The 21,407-nt window shown below is 48.5% G+C and overlaps 1 protein-coding gene across 3 annotated transcripts in view; it reads right to left on the bottom strand.

Annotated features, from left to right (window-relative positions):
- Positions 1-21,407, bottom strand: part of LOC135506251 (heme transporter FLVCR2-like) — a 67,159-nt gene that overhangs the window by 4,371 nt on the left and 41,381 nt on the right. For all 3 annotated transcript variants that reach the window (XR_010450359.1, XM_064925773.1, XM_064925774.1), the window contains exons 6-9: positions 12,502-12,612; positions 9,148-9,253; positions 8,587-8,698; positions 1,134-1,189 (exon numbers count right to left, since the gene is read on the bottom strand). Coding sequence is in view for 2 of the 3 variants with exons in the window: in XM_064925773.1 (XP_064781845.1) it covers positions 1,134-1,189; positions 8,587-8,698; positions 9,148-9,253; positions 12,502-12,612 (385 nt within the window). In the remaining variant the exon portion in view is untranslated. The remainder of the gene's footprint in view (positions 1-1,133; positions 1,190-8,586; positions 8,699-9,147; positions 9,254-12,501; positions 12,613-21,407) is intronic.

Here is a 21,407-nt window from a genome sequence, read left to right as displayed (position 1 = left end):
TGCGTTCCAACGGATTCAACATTCTGCGGTCCAACGGATTCAACATTCTGCGGTCCAACGGATTCAACATTCCGCGGTCCAACGGATTCAACATTCTGCGGTCCAACGGATTCAACATTCCGCGGTCCAACGGATTCAACATTCTGCGGTCCAACGGATTCAACATTCTGCGGTCCAACGGATTCAATCTCAATAGAATTATCAAAAACAATAATGACAACTGACGATGTCAGTTACCGGAGGTTAGTGTACAATGGAATCGGCATCGGTCTGTATGATAGACTCTTTCTCCAGTCAGAAGGCGTCAAAATTTGACCTCAGGCAACAGTGGACCTCAAAACACAGATAAAACAGACAACAAACAGAAAACATCAAACACAGACAGACATCAAATAGACACAAACCATTAAACAGACAGACAACGGCAACATCAAACACAGACATAAAACAAGACAGACAGCGTCAAGCACAGAGACAGGTAGACAACATCAGACAGACAGAGACGTCAAACGCAGACAGACGTCAAACGCAGACAGACGTCAAACGCAGACAGACGTCAAACGCAGACAGACGTCAAACGCAGACAGACGTCAAACGCAGACAGAACAGAGGAGACAAGTTATTCTAGGAGCAGCATCAAAAGACTGTTGTTAGGTGACGTTGGGAGCATGCTGCACAACAGAAATACTCAGCTGCAGATATCACACACACGTTATGTTCCTAGGTCGTCATTGTAAATAATAATTTATTCTTAACTGACTTGCATAGTTAAATAATGGTTGAATAAAATAAAAATAAAGTTATTCTATCCTCGTATGGACCTAAAATTAATTTATATTCAAAATACGATTTTCCCTAACCCTTAAACCTTAACCCTTAAACCTAACCCTTAAACCTAAACCTAACCCTTAAACCTAACCCTTAAACCTAACCCTTAAACCTAAACCTAACCCTTAACCTAACCTTAACCTAACCTTAACATAGCCTTTGTCCTCATCAAGGGGTTGTGGGAAATGTCCCCACAAGGTAGAACTTTCCTTCTTTTACTTGTTGGGACTTCAGGTCCCCCCCCCACCACACACACACACACGGACACACTGCCCTAATCCCCCTCCACATCTACCCATACTTACAGCTGCCTTGGCCAACTGGTTAGCCTTCTGTCTCTGCAGGTCTGACTTGATGAAGCCTGGAGAGACAGAACTACATGTTTTAGAAAGACGACATACTGTTGCTAAACAAAATGTCAGAATATTCCATTGCAAAAAGACAGTAAGGTACAGCTTCCACTAGGGGGCACCACTAACACAATGATAGACCATAATACAGTATGAAGTCAGTCCCTAAATACTGCACAGTAGCCAGCTGGGCTGACCCACCTCATTAACATAATCATCTAGACGAGCTCTCATGTAGGAGAACGTGGACTTCAGCCCTGGTCTGTAGTAGTCATTATGTTGTACGTCTTTGTAACACAGTAGGCCTCTAGACTGGCACTTAAATCTTATAGTCCCATCATTAACAGTCAGGTCAAAAGGTCATCTACTTGTTGTCTCTCAGCCCTGAACTTCAGTAGCCAACGGCTACATCCCAAATGGCACCCTATTCCCTATATAGTGCACTACTTTTGACCAGAGTCCATACAGGTAGTGCACTACTTTTGACCAGAGTCCATAAAGGTAGTGCACTACTTTTGACCAGAGTCCATACAGGTAGTGCACTACTTTTGACCAGAGTCCATACAGGTAGTGCACTACGTCGGGAATAGGGTGCTATTTGGTACACACAAATATATATATATATATATATATATTTGTGTGTACCATATATATATATAATTATTTTTTAATTAGTGGCACATTGTAACCTCCATTGGGAAGTGTATGGTGAAAACCAGAGGAGCTGGGTATTAACTCTCTCTGTCAGTTGAAGTACGGCCCTGAGGAGCTGGGTATTAACTCTCTGTCAGTTGAAGTACGGCCCAGAGGAGCTGGGTATTAACTCTCTCTGTCAGCTGAAGTACGGCCCAGAGGAGCTGGGTATTAACTCTCTCTGTCAGTTGAAGTACGGCCCTGAGGAGCTGGGTATTAACTCTCTCTGTCAGTTGAAGTACGGCCCTGAGGAGCTGGGTATTAACTCTCTCTGTCAGTTGAAGTACGGCCCTGAGGAGCTGGGTATTAACTCTCTCTGTCAGTTGAAGTACGGCCCTGAGTACTAACTCTCTCTGTCAGTTGAAGTACGGCCCAGAGGAGCTGGGTATTAACTCTCTCTGCCAGTTGAAGTACGGCCCTGAGGAGCTGGGTATTAACTCTCTGTCAGTTGAAGTACGGCCCTGAGGAGCTGGGTATTAACTCTCTGTCAGTTGAAGTACGGCCCTGAGGAGCTGGGTATTTAACTCTCTGTCAGTTGAAGTACGGCCGTGAGGAGCTGGGTATTAACTCTCTGTCAGTTGAAGTACGGCCCTGAGTATTAACTCTCTCTGTCAGTTGAAGTACGGCCCAGAGGAGCTGGGTATTAACTCTCTCTGTCAGTTGAAGTACGGCCCTGAGGAGCTGGGTATTAACTCTCTCTGTCAGCTGAAGTACGGCCCTGAGGAGCTGGGTGTTAACTCTCTCTGTCAGTTGAAGTACGGCCCAGAGGAGCTGGGTATTAACTCTCTCTGTCAGCTGAAGTACGGCCCAGAGGAGCTGGGTATTAACTCTCTCTGTCAGTTGAAGTACGGCCCTGAGGAGCTGGGTATTAACTCTCTCTGTCAGTTGAAGTACGGCCCTGAGGAGCTGGGTATTAACTCTCTCTGTCAGTTGAAGTACGGCCCTGAGGAGCTGGGTATTAACTCTCTCTGTCAGTTGAAGTACGGCCCTGAGGAGCTGGGTATTAACTCTCTCTGTCAGTTGAAGTACGGCCCTGAGTACTAACTCTCTCTGTCAGTTGAAGTACGGCCCAGAGGAGCTGGGTATTAACTCTCTCTGCCAGTTGAAGTACGGCCCTGAGGAGCTGGGTATTAACTCTCTGTCAGTTGAAGTACGGCCCTGAGGAGCTGGGTATTAACTCTCTGTCAGTTGAAGTACGGCCCTGAGGAGCTGGGTATTTAACTCTCTGTCAGTTGAAGTACGGCCGTGAGGAGCTGGGTATTAACTCTCTGTCAGTTGAAGTACGGCCCTGAGTATTAACTCTCTCTGTCAGTTGAAGTACGGCCCAGAGGAGCTGGGTATTAACTCTCTCTGTCAGTTGAAGTACGGCCCTGAGGAGCTGGGTATTAACTCTCTCTGTCAGCTGAAGTACGGCCCTGAGGAGCTGGGTGTTAACTCTCTCTGTCAGTTGAAGTACGGCCCAGAGGAGCTGGGTGTTAACTCTCTCTGTCAGCTGAAGTACGGCCCAGAGGAGCTGGGTATTAACTCTCTCTGTCAGTTGAAGTACGGCCCAGAGGAGCTGGGTATTAACTCTCTCTGTCAGTTGAAGTACGGCCCTGAGGAGCTGGGTATTAACTCTCTCTGTCAGTTGAAGTACGGCCCTGAGGAGCTGGGTATTAACTCTCTCTGTCAGTTGAAGTACGGCCCTGAGGAGCTGGGTATTAACTCTCTCTGTCAGTTGAAGTACGGCCCTGAGTACTAACTCTCTCTGTCAGTTGAAGTACGGCCCAGAGGAGCTGGGTATTAACTCTCTCTGCCAGTTGAAGTACGGCCCTGAGGAGCTGGGTATTAACTCTCTGTCAGTTGAAGTACGGCCCTGAGGAGCTGGGAATTAACTCTCTGTCAGTTGAAGTACGGCCCTGAGGAGCTGGGTATTTAACTCTCTGTCAGTTGAAGTACGGCCGTGAGGAGCTGGGTATTAACTCTCTGTCAGTTGAAGTACGGCCCTGAGTATTAACTCTCTCTGTCAGTTGAAGTACGGCCCAGAGGAGCTGGGTATTAACTCTCTCTGTCAGTTGAAGTACGGCCCTGAGGAGCTGGGTATTAACTCTCTCTGTCAGTTGAAGTACGGCCCAGAGGAGCTGGGTATTAACTCTCTCTGTCAGCTGAAGTACGGCCCAGAGGAGCTGGGTATTAACTCTCTCTGTCAGTTGAAGTACGGCCCTGAGGAGCTGGGTATTAACTCTCTCTGTCAGTTGAAGTACGGCCCTGAGGAGCTGGGTGTTAACTCTCTCTGTCAGTTGAAGTACGGCCCTGAGGAGCTGGGTATTAACTCTGCCAGTTGAAGTACGGCCCTGAGGAGCTGGGTATTAACTCTCTGTCAGTTGAAGTACGGCCCTGAGGAGCTGGGTATTAACTCTCTGTCAGTTGAAGTACGGCCCTGAGGAGCTGGGTATTTAACTCTCTGTCAGTTGAAGTACGGCCGTGAGGAGCTGGGTATTAACTCTCTGTCAGTTGAAGTACGGCCCTGAGTATTAACTCTCTCTGTCAGTTGAAGTACGGCCCAGAGGAGCTGGGTATTAACTCTCTGTCAGTTGAAGTACGGCCCTGAGGAGCTGGGTATTAACTCTCTCTGTCAGCTGAAGTACGGCCCTGAGGAGCTGGGTATTAACTCTCTCTGTCAGTTGAAGTACGGCCCTGAGGAGCTGGGTATTAACTCTCTCTGTCAGTTGAAGTACGGCCCTGAGGAGCTGGGTATTAACTCTCTCTGTCAGTTGAAGTACGGCCCTGAGGAGCTGGGTATTAACTCTCTGTCAGTTGAAGTACGGCCCTGAGGAGCTGGGTATTAACTCTCTCTGTCAGTTGAAGTACGGCCCTGAGGAGCTGGGTATTAACTCTCTCTGTCAGTTGAAGTACGGCCCTGAGGAGCTGGGTATTAACTCTCTCTGTCAGTTGAAGTACGGCCCTGAGGAGCTGGGTATTAACTCTCTCTGTCAGTTGAAGTACGGCCCTGAGGAGCTGGGTATTAACTCTCTCTGTCAGCTGAAGTACGGCCCTGAGGAGCTGGGTATTAACTCTCTCTGTCAGCTGAAGTACGGCCCTGAGGAGCTGGGTATTAACTCTCTCTGTCAGTTGAAGTACGGCCCTGAGGAGCTGGGTATTAACTCTCTCTGTCAGTTGAAGTACGGCCCTGAGGAGCTGGGTATTAACTCTCTCTGTCAGTTGAAGTACGGCCCAGAGGAGCTGGGTATTAACTCTCTCTGTCAGTTGAAGTACGGCCCTGAGGAGCTGGGTATTAACTCTCTCTGTCAGTTGAAGTACGGCCCTGAGGAGCTGGGTATTAACTCTCTCTGTCAGTTGAAGTACGGCCCTGAGGAGCTGGGTATTAACTCTCTCTGTCAGTTGAAGTACGGCCCTGAGGAGCTGGGTATTAACTCTCTCTGTCAGTTGAAGTACGGCCCTGAGGAGCTGGGTATTAACTCTCTCTGTCAGTTGAAGTACGGCCCTGAGGAGCTGGGTATTAACTCTCTCTGTCAGTTGAAGTACGGCCCTGAGGAGCTGGGTATTAACTCTCTGTCAGTTGAAGTACGGCCCAGAGGAGCTGGGTATTAACTCTCTCTGTCAGTTGAAGTACGGCCCTGAGGAGCTGGGTATTAACTCTCTCTGTCAGTTGAAGTACGGCCCTGAGGAGCTGGGTATTAACTCTCTCTGTCAGTTGAAGTACGGCCCTGAGGAGCTGGGTATTAACTCTCTCTGTCAGTTGAAGTACGGCCCTGAGGAGCTGGGTATTAACTCTCTCTGTCAGTTGAAGTACTGCCCTGAGGAGCTGGGTATTAACTCTCTCTGTCAGTTGAAGTACGGCCCTGAGGTGGGCCTTCCCCACCGGGGGATAAAATAGCTAGATAGGGAAAACATACCCAGCACCTCAACGCGCCATTTCTGCTACTGCTTGTAGTAAAACCTTCAAATTATACAGCTCGGATGTTACACGGTAACCACGACGACATGCACACATTCTAAGACCTCGACCTGTTGCAGGAATAGATTATTGCTCCGTAACAAAACCCACGTTCACTGAACATTAACTACGGACTACACATAAACCCGAAGGGAAAAAAAAATCATTAAATGCCGTAAAAGTGCTGTATTTTTGGGGGGGACGCAGAAATTATAGAATGACTGTTCTGCAGTTATACTGTTAATCTGCTAAAATTGTAATGATTCGCCTACCTCCTCATGCCTTTTGCACACAATGTATACAGACTCTTTTTTTCTACTGTGTTATTGACTTGTTTATTGTTTTACTCCCATGTGTAACTCTGTGTTGTTGTCTGTGTCACACTGCTTTGCTTTATCTTGGCCAGGTCGCAGTTGTAAATGAGAACTTGTTCTCAACAGGCCTACCTGGTGAAATAAAGGTGAAATGAAATAAAACAATATATAAAATACTGCACTCTGACTGAATTTTTTTTTTTTTTGTAAAAAGGAAGTGATACCGTTTTCACTCAACTGAGCTGAGCTGCACAGTGCTGGCCTGGTTACACATCCACTATATTTACATTTAACATTTAAGTCATTTGGCAGACGCTCTTATCCAGAGCGACTTACAAATTGGTGAATTCACCTTATGACATCCAGTGGAACAACCACTTTACAATAGTGCATCTAAATCATTTAAGGGGGGGGGGGGGGGTGAGAAGGATTACTTTATCCTATCCTAGGTATTCCTTAAAGAGGTGGGGTTGCAGGTGTCTCCGGAAGGTGGTGATTGACTCCGCTGTCCTGGCGTCGTGAGGGATATAGATGCTGGAACCATGGAGGAAAGGCACTATCAGGGCCAGCAGAAGGGTTCAGATCGGATTCGGCACCATAGTGTGAACAGGGTCTAGGTACATGAGCTTAGGCTCTTTTCACATTGACGAGAGTTAAGGAGATTTCGATTCTTGAGACATTAATAAAAATGTACATTTGCAAATTTTCTCCGAAGGTCACACACTTGCGAGACAGTTTCACCCCCCTCCAAGCAGGACAGTGTAAACAGAATTGTCTCGTTGAGCCAACACTCCTACAGTATAAATGGTAATAGCAGAGCAATGTTTTTGAAACAGCTGAAATGTATAGACATTTTCCTTATTAGAGACTTGATTTTTATTTTTTTTAAATCTGATATTGCAGTACGGGAATCTTCATAACACCATTTATTATAATGCAAACCCGAGCATCAACTGCCCAGTGAATTAACAATGTAATGATTTGCATGATCTTTATGAAATTTAGCATGTTTTGTTCGAAGGTAGGCCGAAAAGCAATGGAACATTGGCTGACGTTAGCATTTAGTCTAGGTTGAAGATATACAGGTTAAGACAAAGTCGTCCCTAATCTGGGACCAGCGCCAGTCGCTAACTACCAGCGCCGATGCTAACTACCAGCGCCAGTCGCTAACTACCAGCGCCAGTCGCTGACTACCAGCGCCAGTCGCTAACGACCAGCGCCGTTGCTAACTACCAGCGCCGTTGCTAACTACCAGCGCCAGTCCCTTTGTTATGATGAGTTACGGAATATTAGAATCCCATTGTCTTAACCTTTGTCCTCTTCAACCTAGTATTCAGCTAACTAGTAAGCTAATGGGTGCAGACATTTTGTTTAGCTTGCTAGCTTTGTATAATACGAATGACAGTATGATAACGTTACTGTACATTTATATTCATATGAGAGGAGTAAACGTACATTTTTTCTATGACGAAGTTACTTGATGAAGTAAATGTTGTTAGCTAACGTTAGCAGCTGTGCCACTGTTTGCCTTGCAACTAAATTAACAACAACAAAAATCAACCCTTTAGATGTCTGCACATGCTTGTGAATTATTTCCATTAAATCAGGAGTGTAATATGGTAGATGCATGAAAAGTTTCTTGCATAAAGTGAGCTAGGAACTAGCGACTTGAATAGTTTACATGCTTAGCCTACTGGCTAGTGGCTAATTGTAACATTTTAAAGTACATTTGAGCTGTGACGCTGCAAAGCAAGAATGTCATCAGAACCCTCTCTCGGCTCGTGACGTTCCCGTTGCTAATGTGAATTGAAAAGGGTTTATGTACATATTATTGATATTTTAATAATAAAAAGACTGAAGAGAGTCTGCCAGAGATTGGCTTATTTAATTTTTTATCAAACCTTTATTTAACTAGGCAAGTCAGTTTTAAGAACAAATTCTTATTTACAATGACAGCCTACCCAGGCCAAACCAGGAAGACACTGGGCCGATTGTGCACCGCCCTATGGGACTCCTAATCACGGCCGGGTTGTGATACAGCCTGGAATCAAACCAGGGTGTCTGTAGTGACGCCTCAAGCACAGATCGCTGCGTCACTCGGGAACCCAAAAGCTTAGTGGTCAACACAGTCGTCTTCGGGCCTTGCATAGAGTCCGGTCTGGGGATTGAATCCCCCTTATGCTAGATTCTACACCAGGGGTGTCAAACTCCCTTCCTTAGAGGGTTGTCTCTCTGCTGGTTGTCATTTCCTTTCAATTTGTTTCCAAATAAGTCATAAACAACCAGGTGAGGGGGGTTCCTGACTAATCAGGGACCTTAATAGATCAATCAAGTACAAAGGGAGGAGTGAAAACCTGCTTGTCACCTGTGTTTTACAGTGCTCATCCTTTTCAATCTGTTTCTCCCTCTGTCTATTTAAGTAAAGTAGTAGTCTCCTCACATAAAAATGTCAAAGGGTCCGTACCTGTAAGGACTGATCCGATGAAGAGGAAGACACAGAGGAAGATGTTTCCTGCCAGCGTCCCGTAGTTATCTATTATCTTCCCCTGGCAGATAGTGAAGATGATACCAAACACCTGTATAGGGAGAGACAGGTTGTAGTGAGCCAGCCAGCCAGGCTTCTAGACAGACAGCCAGCCAGGCACACACACAGACAGGCGTCGAGACAGCCAGGCACACACACAGACAGGCGTCGAGACAGCCAGGCACACACACAGACAGGCGTCGAGACAGCCAGGCACACACACAGACAGGCGTCGAGACAGCCAGGCACACACACAGACAGGCGTCGAGACAGCCAGGCACACACACAGACAGGCGTCGAGACAGCCAGGCACACAGCCAGGCATCTAGACAGAGAGGCGTCTAGACAGACAGGCGTCTAGACAGCCAGGCACATGTATATTTTCGCAAACACAATATATACACAAACATACCAACATTTCCCGATTCTGTTATGGTTCTCTATTATCCCATGGAAAAGCTTTGCTCTGCCAACTGTCAGAAGCAGCAGCTGTGTGTTCACCTGTGCAGAGCAGTTGAGCAGGCCTGAAGAGGTGCCTTCACACTCGGGGTAGGTTAGCTCCACGCCAAACTCAAAGCCCAGGGGAAGATAGCCTGTCATGAAGAACCTACAGACATAGAAATACCACACAGTGTTGTATCCCTTATTGAAGTCACTTGTTCAATTTCCTTCAAACCGGCATAGATGAAGGGGAGGAGACCGGGTTAAAGATGAAGGGGAGGAGTCGGGCTAAAGATGAAGGGGAGGAGTCGGGCTAAAGATGAAGGGGAGGAGTCGGGCTAAAGATGAAGGGGAGGAGTCGGGCTAAAGATGAAGGGGAGGAGTCGGGCTAAAGATGAAGGGGAGGAGTCGGGCTAAAGATGAAGGGGAGGAGTCGGGTTAAAGTTGAAGGGGAGGAGTCGGGTTAAAGATGAAGGGGAGGAGACAGTAATTTAACCACTAATTTAACCTTTAATGAAGACCAAATTTTTTTTTATTTTTTTTTCATACATTTTTGACTTTGTAGCTTGACCATATAGTGGGAAACCACTTCCTTAACCATGACGGTAGGACACCAAAATGTTCCCTCTAGTCTTCTATTTAATTCTGTGGTAATACAACGCCTTGCAAAAGTATTCAGACATATTGTATTTATTCACATTTTATTAAAATCAAATGTATTTATAAAGCCCGTTTTTTTGCACATCAGCAGATGTCACAAAGTGTTTATACAGAAACCCAGCAGCTTAAACCCCCAGAGAGAAAAACGATGCAGGTGTAGAAGCTCAGTGGTTTTAGTAGGAAACATCTTTCTGTTACAAAGTGGGATTTTTGACTTCAATCCATGTGCCTTGACAGAGCTTGAAGAATTATGAAAAGAATAAATAGGTTAATATTGTATATTCCAGGTGTGTAGAGACATACCCAGTAAAACTCTCAGCTGTAATCGCTGCCAAAAGGAGATTCTAACATGTATTGACTCGGGGAGCTGAGTTACCACAATATTTTAGTTATTTATTTATTTTTACCTTTATTTAATTTCTATTATACTTTTTTTTTTAATACATGAAAAAAAATCCACTTTGACAGAAAAGTTTGTGTAGATTGTTGACAATTTACAATTAAATCCATTTTTAATCCCACTTTGTAACAATAAAATGTAAAGAAATTGAAGGGGTATGAATACCCTAGAGATGCCACAGTCAACAAGGAGACATGTATATTGATACCCTCGAGATGCCACAGTCAACAAGGAGACATGTATATTGATACCCTAGAGATGCCACAGTCAACAAGGAGACATGTATATTGATACCCTAGAGATGCCACAGTCAACAAGGAGACATGTATATTGATACCCTAGAGATGCAACAGTCAACAAGGAGACATGTATATTGATACCCTAGAGATGCCACAGTCAACAAGGAGACGTGTATATTGATACCCTAGAGATGCCACAGTCAACAAGGAGACGTGTATATTGATACCCTAGAGATGCCACAGTCAACAAGGAGACATGTATATTGATACCCTAGAGATGCCACAGTCAACAAGGAGACATGTATATTGATACCCTAGAGATGCAACAGTCAACAAGGAGACATGTATATTGATACCCTAGAGATGCCACAGTCAACAAGGAGACATGTATATTGATACCCTAGAGATGCCACAGTCAACAAGGAGACATGTATATTGATACCCTAGAGATGCCACAGTCAACAAGGAGACATGTATATTGATACCCTAGAGATGCCACAGTCAACAAGGAGACATGTATATTGATACCCTAGAGATGCCACAGTCAACAAGGAGACATGTATATTGATACCCTAGAGATGCCACAGTCAACAAGGAGACATGTATATTGATACCCTAGAGACGCCACAGTCAACAAGGAGACATGTATATTGATACCCTAGAGACGCCACAGTCAACAAGGAGACATGTATATTGATACCCTAGAGACGCCACAGTCAACAAGGAGACGTGTATATTGATACCCTAGAGACGCCACAGTCAACAAGGAGACATGTATATTGATACCCTAGAGACGCCACAGTCAACAAGGAGACATGTATATTGATACCCTAGAGACGCCACAGTCAACAAGGAGACATGTATATTGATACCCTAGAGATGCCACAGTCAACAAGGAGACATGTATATTGATACCCTAGAGATGCCACAGTCAACAAGGAGACATGTATATTGATACCCTAGAGATGCCACAGTCAACAAGGAGACATGTATATTGATACCCTAGAGATGCCACAGTCAACAAGGAGACATGTATATTGATACCCTAGAGATGCCACAGTCAACAAGGAGACATGTATATTGATACCCTAGAGACGCCACAGTCAACAAGGAGATGTGTATATTGATACCCTAGAGACGCCACAGTCAACAAGGAGACATGTATATTGATACCCTAGAGATGCCACAGTCAACAAGGAGATGTGTATATTGATACCCTAGAGATGCCACAGTCAACAAGGAGACATGTATATTGATACCCTAGAGATGCCACAGTCAACAAGGAGATGTGTATATTGATACCCTAGAGATGCCACAGTCAACAAGGAGATGTGTATATTGATACCCTAGAGATGCCACAGTCAACAAGGAGATGTGTATATTGATACCCTAGAGACGCCACAGTCAACAAGGAGATGTGTATATTGATACCCTAGAGACGCCACAGTCAACAAGGAGACATGTATATTGATACCCTAGAGATGCCACAGTCAACAAGGAGATGTGTATATTGATACCCTAGAGATGCCACAGTCAACAAGGAGACATGTATATTGATACCCTAGAGATGCCACAGTCAACAAGGAGACATGTATATTGATACCCTAGAGACGCCACAGTCAACAAGGAGACATGTATATTGATACCCTAGAGATGCCACAGTCAACAAGGAGACATGTATATTGATACCCTAGAGATGCCACAGTCAACAAGGAGATGTGTATATTGATACCCTAGAGACGCCACAGTCAACAAGGAGAGAGGAGACACTGCAAAACAATCCAACAGAACATAAACGCCTTGGGCAGTTAAGCCAAGCAACGTATAGTACTATACATAGCCTACTGTCTACCAGAAAAGCCTGGGTTGACAGGCAGCGTATGGCTTCAGAAATGTCCGGATGTCGGTCAGTGTGTGTAAAAGGCAGAGGTAGCAGCTCAGGTGTTTCAGAGAGAGCGAGAGAGAGAGACCAAATGATGAGAAAGCAAACATATTACTATTTGACAGACTGGAAAGAATCAATTTTTAAAAAACAGAGCAAATTGGAATGCAATCTGGCCATAAACCGAGAATACAAAACGCACAGACAGACACACAGACACACAGAGGTCTTACCCCAGAGCTCCAGCGGTGAGGAAGACCACCCAGAGATGACCCAGACTGAGGGTGAAGGCGTAGACCAACATCCCTACGAAGGACATGAGGTAGACAGCCAGGGTAGTCTGTCTGGAAGACACAATCAATGAAAAAAAAAAATAAATCTGTCAATTGATAATTGTTTTATTTAATTAACAAAAAGTTATGCAACACCCAATTCCCCTGTGTGAAAAGTAATTGGCCCGTTACACTCTAACTAGTTGTACCACCATTTAGCTGCAATGGCTCCAACCAAACACTTCCTGTAGTTGTTGATCAGTCTCTCATATCGCTGTGGAGGAATTTTGTCCCATTCTTCCATGCAGAACTGCTATAAATCAGAGACCATTTGTGGGTTTTCAAACGAACTGCTCGTTTCAAGTCCTGTCACAACATCTCAATTGGAATTAGGTCTGGACTTCTCATGTAGAATTGATTGTGTTTTTGTTTTTTTATATCTTTGTCTTGCTGCATGACCCAGCTGTGCTTCAGCTTCAGCTCACAGACAGATGGGCCTGACATTCTCCTCGATACAGAGCAGAATTACCTGGTTCCTTCTATTTTAAGGCAAGTCAACCAGGTCCTGAGGCAGCAAAGCATCCCCAAACCACCACACCACCACCACCATGCTGACCCCAAACCACCACACTACCACCACCATGCTGACCCCAAACACCACACTACCACCACCATGCTGACCCCAAACCATCACACTACCACCACCATGCTGACCCCAAACCATCACACCACAACCACCATGCTGACCCCAAACCATCACACTACCACCACCATGCTGACCCCAAACCATCACACTACCACCACCATGCTGACCCCAAACCATCACACTACCACCACCATGCTGACCCCAAACCATCACACTACCACCACCACCATGTTGACACCAAACCATCACACCACCACCACCATGTTGACCCCAAACCACCACACTACCACCACCATGCTGACCCCAAACCATCACACTACCACCACCCCCATGCTGACCCCAAACCATCACACTATCACCATGCTGACCCCAAACCATCACAACATCACCACCACCATGCTGACCCCAAACCATCACACCACCACTACCACCATGCTGACCCCAAACCATCACACCACCACTACCACCATGTTGACCCCAAACCATCACACCACCACTACCACCATGTTGACCCCAAACCATCACACCACCACTACCACCATGTTGACCCCAAACCATCACACTACCACCACCACCATGCTGACTCCAAACCATCACCACCATGCTGACGCTAAACCATCACACTACCACCACCACCACCATGCTGACCCATAACCATCACCACCATGTTGACCCTAAACCATCACACGACCACCACCATGCTGACCCCAAACCATCACACCATCACCACCATGCTGACCCCAAACCATCACACCATCACCACTATGCTGACCCCAAACCATCACACTACCAACCACCATGCAGACCCCAAACCATCACACTACCACCACCATGCTGACCCCAAACCATCACACTATCACCACCATGCTGACCCCAAACCATCACAGCACCACCACCATGCTGACCCCAAACAATCACACTACCACCACCACCACCACCATGCTGACCCCAAACCATCACACCACCACCACCACCATGCTGACCCCAAACCATCACACCACCACCATGCTGACCCCAAACCATCACACCACCACCACCATGCTGGACCCCAAACCATCACACTACCTCACACTACCACCACCATGCTGGACCCCAAACAATCACACTACCACCACCATGCTGGACCCCAAACAATCACACCACCACCACCACCACCATGTTGACCCCAAACCATCACACCACCACTACCACCATGTTGACCCCAAACCATCACACCACCACTACCACCATGTTGACCCCAAACCATCACACTACCACCACCACCATGCTGACTCCAAACCATCACCACCATGCTGACGCTAAACCATCACACTACCACCACCACCACCATGCTGACCCATAACCATCACCACCATGTTGACCCTAAACCATCACACGACCACCACCATGCTGACCCCAAACCATCACACCATCACCACCATGCTGACCCCAAACCATCACACCATCACCACTATGCTGACCCCAAACCATCACACTACCAACCACCATGCAGACCCCAAACCATCACACTACCACCACCATGCTGACCCCAAACCATCACACTATCACCACCATGCTGACCCCAAACCATCACAGCACCACCACCATGCTGACCCCAAACAATCACACTACCACCACCACCACCACCATGCTGACCCCAAACCATCACACCACCACCACCACCATGCTGACCCCAAACCATCACACCACCACCATGCTGACCCCAAACCATCACACCACCACCACCATGCTGGACCCCAAACCATCACACTACCTCACACTACCACCACCATGCTGGACCCCAAACAATCACACTACCACCACCATGCTGGACCCCAAACAATCACACCACCACCACCACCACCATGTTGACCCCAAACCATCACACCACCACCACCATGTTGACCCCAAACCACCACACTACCACCACCATGCTGACCCCAAACCATCACACTACCACCACCACCACCACGCTGACCCCAAACCATCACCATGCTGACCCCAAACCATCACACCACCACCACCATGCTGACCCATAACCATCACACCACCACCATGCTGACCCCAAACCATCACACTACCACCACCACCATGCTGACCCCAAACCATTACACTACCACCACCACCATGCTGACCCCAAACCATCACACTATCACCATGCTGACCCCAAACCATCACACCACCACCACCACCATGATGACCCCAAACCATCACACCACCACCAGCCTGCTGACCCCAAACCATCACACTACCACCACCACCACCATGTTGACCCCAAACCACCACACTACCACCACCATGCTGACCCCAAACCATCACACTACCACCACCACCATGCTGACCCCAAACCATCACACCACCACCACCATGCTGACCCCAAACCATCACACCACCACGCTGACCCCAAACCATCACACTATCACCATGCTGACCCCAAACCATCACACCACCACCACCATGCTGACCCCAAACCATCACACCACCACCACCATGCTGACCCCAAACCATCACACCACCACCACCATGCTGACCCCAAACCATCACACCACCACCACCATGTTGACCCCAAACCACCACACTACCACCACCATGCTGACCCCAAACCATCACACTACCACCACCCCCATGCTGACCCCAAACCATCACACTATCACCATGCTGACCCCAAACCATCACAACATCACCACCACCATGCTGACCCCAAACCATCACACCACCACTACCACCATGCTGACCCCAAACCATCACACCACCACTAACACCATGCTGACCCCAAACCATCACACCACCATGTTGACCCCAAACCATCACACCACCATGCTGACCCCAAACCATCACACCACCATGTTGACCCCAAACCATCACACCACCATGTTGACCCCAAACCATCACACCACCACCACCACCATGCTGACCCCAAACCAATCACACTACCACCACCACCATGCTGACCCCAAACCATAACACTACCACCACCACCGTGCTGACCCCAAACCATCACCATGCTGACCCCAAACCATCACCATGCTGACCCCAAACCATCACACCACCACCACCATGCTGACCCATAACCATCACCACCATGCTGACCCTAAACCATCACACTACCACCACCATGCTGACCCTAACCATCACACCATCACCACCATGCTGACCCCAAACCATCACACCACCACCACCATGCTGACCCTAAACCATCACACTACCAACACCATGCTGGACCCCAACCCATCACACTACCACCACCACAATGCTGACCCCAAACCATCACACCACCACCACCATGCTGACCCCAAACCATCACACTACCACCACCACCATGCTGACCCCAAACCATCACACCACCACGCTGACCCCAAACTATCACACCACCACGCTGACTCCAAACCATCACACTATCACCATGCTGACCCCAAACCATCACACCATCACCACTATGCTGACCCCAAACCATCACACTACCAACCACCATGCAGACCCCAAACCATCACACTACCACCACCATGCTGACCCCAAAACATCACCACCATGCTGACCCCAAACCATCACAGCACCACCACCATGCTGACCCCAAACAATCACACTACCACCACCACCACCACCATGCTGACCCCAAACCATCATACCACCACCACCACCATGCTGACCCCAAACCATCACACCACCACCATGCTGACCCCAAACCATCACACCACCACCACCATGCTGGACCCCAAACCATCACACTACCTCACACTACCACCACCATGCTGGACCCCAAACAATCACACTACCACCACCATGCTGGACCCCAAACAATCACACCACCACCACCACCACCATGTTGACCCCAAACCATCACACCACCACCACCATGTTGACCCCAAACCACCACACTACCACCACCATGCTGACCCCAAACCATCACACTACCACCACCACCACCACGCTGACCCCAAACCATCACCATGCTGACCCCAAACCATCACACCACCACCACCATGCTGACCCATAACCATCACACCACCACCACCACCATGCTGACCCCAAACAATCACACTACCACCACCACCATGCTGACCCCAAACCATCACACTACCACCACCACCATGCTGACCCCAAACCATCACACTATCACCATGCTGACCCCAAACCATCACACCACCACCACCACCATGCTGACCCCAAACCATCACACCACCACCACCCTGCTGACCCCAAACCATCACACTACCACCACCACCACCATGTTGACCCCAAACCACCACACTACCACCACCATGCTGACCCCAAACCATCACACTACCACCACCACCATGCTGACGCCAAACGATCACACTACCACCACCACCATGCTGACCCCAAACCATCACACTATCACCATGCTGACCCCAAACCATCACACCACCACCACCACCATGCTGACCCTAAACCATCACATCACCACCACCATGCTGACCCCAAACCATCACACCACCACCACCATGCTGACCCCAAACCATCACACCACCACCACCATGCTGACCCCAAACCATCACACCACCACCACCATGCTGACCCCAAACCATCACACCACCACCACCATGTTGACCCCAAACCACCACACTACCACCACCATGCTGACCCCAAACCATCACACTACCACCACCCCCATGCTGACCCCAAACCATCACACTATCACCATGCTGACCCCAAACCATCACAACATCACCACCACCATGCTGACCCCAAAACATCACACCACCACTAACACCATGCTGACCCCAAACCATCACACCACCATGTTGACCCCAAACCATCACACCACCATGTTGACCCCAAACCATCACACCACCACCACCACCATGCTGACCCCAAACCAATCACACTACCACCACCACCATGCTGACCCCAAACCATAACACTACCACCACCACCGTGCTGACCCCAAACCATCACCATGCTAACCCCAAACCATCACCATGCTGACCCCAAACCATCACACCACCACCACCATGCTGACCCATAACCATCACCACCATGCTGACCCTAAACCATCACACTACCACCACCATGCTGACCCTAACCATCACACCATCACCACCATGCTGACCCCAAACCATCACACCACCACCACCATGCTGACCCTAAACCATCACACTACCAACACCATGCTGGACCCCAACCCATCACACTACCACCACCACCATGCTGACCCCAAACCATCACACCACCACCACCATGCTGACCCCAAACCATCACACTACCACCACCACCATGCTGACCCCAAACCATCACACCACCACGCTGACCCCAAACTATCACACCACCACGCTGACTCCAAACCATCACACTATCACCATGCTGACCCCAAACCATCACACCACCACCACCATGCTGACCCCAAACCATCACACCACCACCACCATGTTGACCCCAAACCATCACACCACCATGTTGACCCCAAACCATCACACCACCACCACCACCATGCTGACCCCAAACCAATCACACTACCACCACCACCATGCTGACCCCAAACCATAACACTACCACCACCACCGTGCTGACCCCAAACCATCACCATGCTAACCCCAAACCATCACCATGCTGACCCCAAACCATCACACCACCACCACCATGCTGACCCATAACCATCACCACCATGCTGACCCTAAACCATCACACTACCACCACCATGCTGACCCTAACCATCACACCATCACCACCATGCTGACCCCAAACCATCACACCACCACCACCATGCTGACCCTAAACCATCACACTACCAACACCATGCTGGACCCCAACCCATCACACTACCACCACCACCATGCTGACCCCAAACCATCACACCACCACCACCATGCTGACCCCAAACCATCACACTACCACCACCACCATGCTGACCCCAAACCATCACACCACCACGCTGACCCCAAACTATCACACCACCACGCTGACTCCAAACCATCACACTATCACCATGCTGACCCCAAACCATCACACCACCACCACCATGCTGACCCCAAACCATCACACCACCACCACCATGCTGACCCCAAACCATCACACCACCACCACCATGCTGACCCCAAACCATCACACTACCACCACCATGCTGACCCCAAACCATCACACTACCACCACCATGCTGACCCCAAACCATCACACTACCACCAACATGCTGACCCCAAACCATCACACCACCACCACCATGCTGACCCTAAACCATCACACTACCAACACCATGCTGACCCTAAACCATCACACTACCAACACCATGCTGACCCCAAACCATCACACTACCACCACCACCATGCTGACCCCAAACCATCACACTACCACCACCACCATGCTGACCCCAAACCATCACATCACCACCATGTTGACCCCAAACCATCACATCACCACCATGTTGACCCCAAACCATCACACCACCACCACCATGCTGACCCCAAACCATCACACTACCACCACCATGCTGACCCCAAACCATCACACTACCACCACCACCATGCTGACCCCAAACCATCACACTACCATCACCACCATGCTGACACCAAACCATCACCACTATGCTGAGCCTAAACCATCACACTACCACCACCATGCTGACCCTAAACCATCACACCACCACCACCATGCTGACCCCAAACCATCACACTACCACCCCCACCATGCTGACCCCAAACCATCACACTACCACCACCACCATGCTGACCCCAAACCATCACAGCACCACCACCAACATGCTGACCCCAAACCATCACACTACCACCACCACCACCATGCTGACCCCAAACCATCACCACCATATTGACCCCAAACCATCACACTAACACCACCATTCTGACCCTAAACGTTCACACTACCACCACCATGCTGACCCTAAACCATCACACTACCACCACCACCATGCTGACCCCAAACCATCACCACCATGCTGACCTTAAACCATCACACTACCACCACCATATTGACCCCAAACCATCACACAACCACCACCATGCTGACCTCAAACCATCACAACACTACCACCACCATGCTGACCCCAAACCATCACCACCATGCTGACAAACCATCACACTGCCACCACCATGCTGACCCTAAACCATCACACTACCACCACCATGCTGACCCCAAACCATCACACTACCACCACCACCATGCTGACCCCAAACCATCACACTACCACCACCACCATGCTGACCCCAAACCATCACACTACCACCACCACCATGCTGACCCCAAACCATCACACTACCACCACCACCATGCTGACTCCAAACCATCACCACCATGCTGACCCCAAACCATCACACTACCACCACCACCATGCTGACCCCAAACCATCACCACCATGTTGACCCTAAACCATCACACTACCACCACCATGCTGACCCCAAACCATCACACCACCACCATGCTGACCCCAAACCATCACACCATCACCACTATGCTGACCCCAAACCATCACACTACCACCACCATGCTGACCCCAAACCATCACACTACCACCACCATGCTGACCCCAAACCATCACACCATCACCACCATGCTGACCCCAAACCATCACAGCACCACCACCATGCTGACCCCAAACAATCACACTACCACCACCACCACCACCATGCTGACCCCAAACCATCACACCACCACCATGCTGGACCCCAAACAATCACACTACCACCACCATGCTGGACCCCAAACAATCACACCATCACCATGCTGGACCCCAAACAATCACACCATCACCATGCTGGACCCCAAACAATCACACCACCATCATGACTTGACCGTTGGTATGAGGTTCATACTGTAGAATGCAGTGTTTTGGTTTTCACCAGACATAATGGGACCCATGTCACCCAAAAAGTGGACACAAGTTTTCCAAAAAGCACCTGGATGATCATCAAGACTCTTGGAAGAATGTTCTATGGACAGATGAGTCAAAAGTATAACCTTTTTGGACGATATGTGTATTGCCAACCAATGAACTGATCGTGAACAAGACTTACGGATGTCTCTGTTTGTTGCACTGAGAGGATGGAGTGGCGCAGGACACAACGCCAGGTAAACAGACAATGTCAGTGATGGAGCTGATTGGCTCAGGAGACTGGTTGACTGACAGTTATTGGGACTGATGTCAACCATAGTCAATATATTAGTAGACAGAGGTTCTAGATCTGTATGATGTCGCAATCAGAGCAGGCCTCAGCTAAAATGGCCTCTATGACATCAAACTACCTAGGATTCTAGATCTATTTGATGTCACAATCAG

This window comes from Oncorhynchus masou, chromosome 19, assembly GCF_036934945.1.
Source record: "Oncorhynchus masou masou isolate Uvic2021 chromosome 19, UVic_Omas_1.1, whole genome shotgun sequence".
NCBI lineage: Eukaryota > Metazoa > Chordata > Actinopteri > Salmoniformes > Salmonidae > Oncorhynchus > Oncorhynchus masou.
This window is presented reverse-complemented; position numbering and strand designations above follow the sequence as displayed.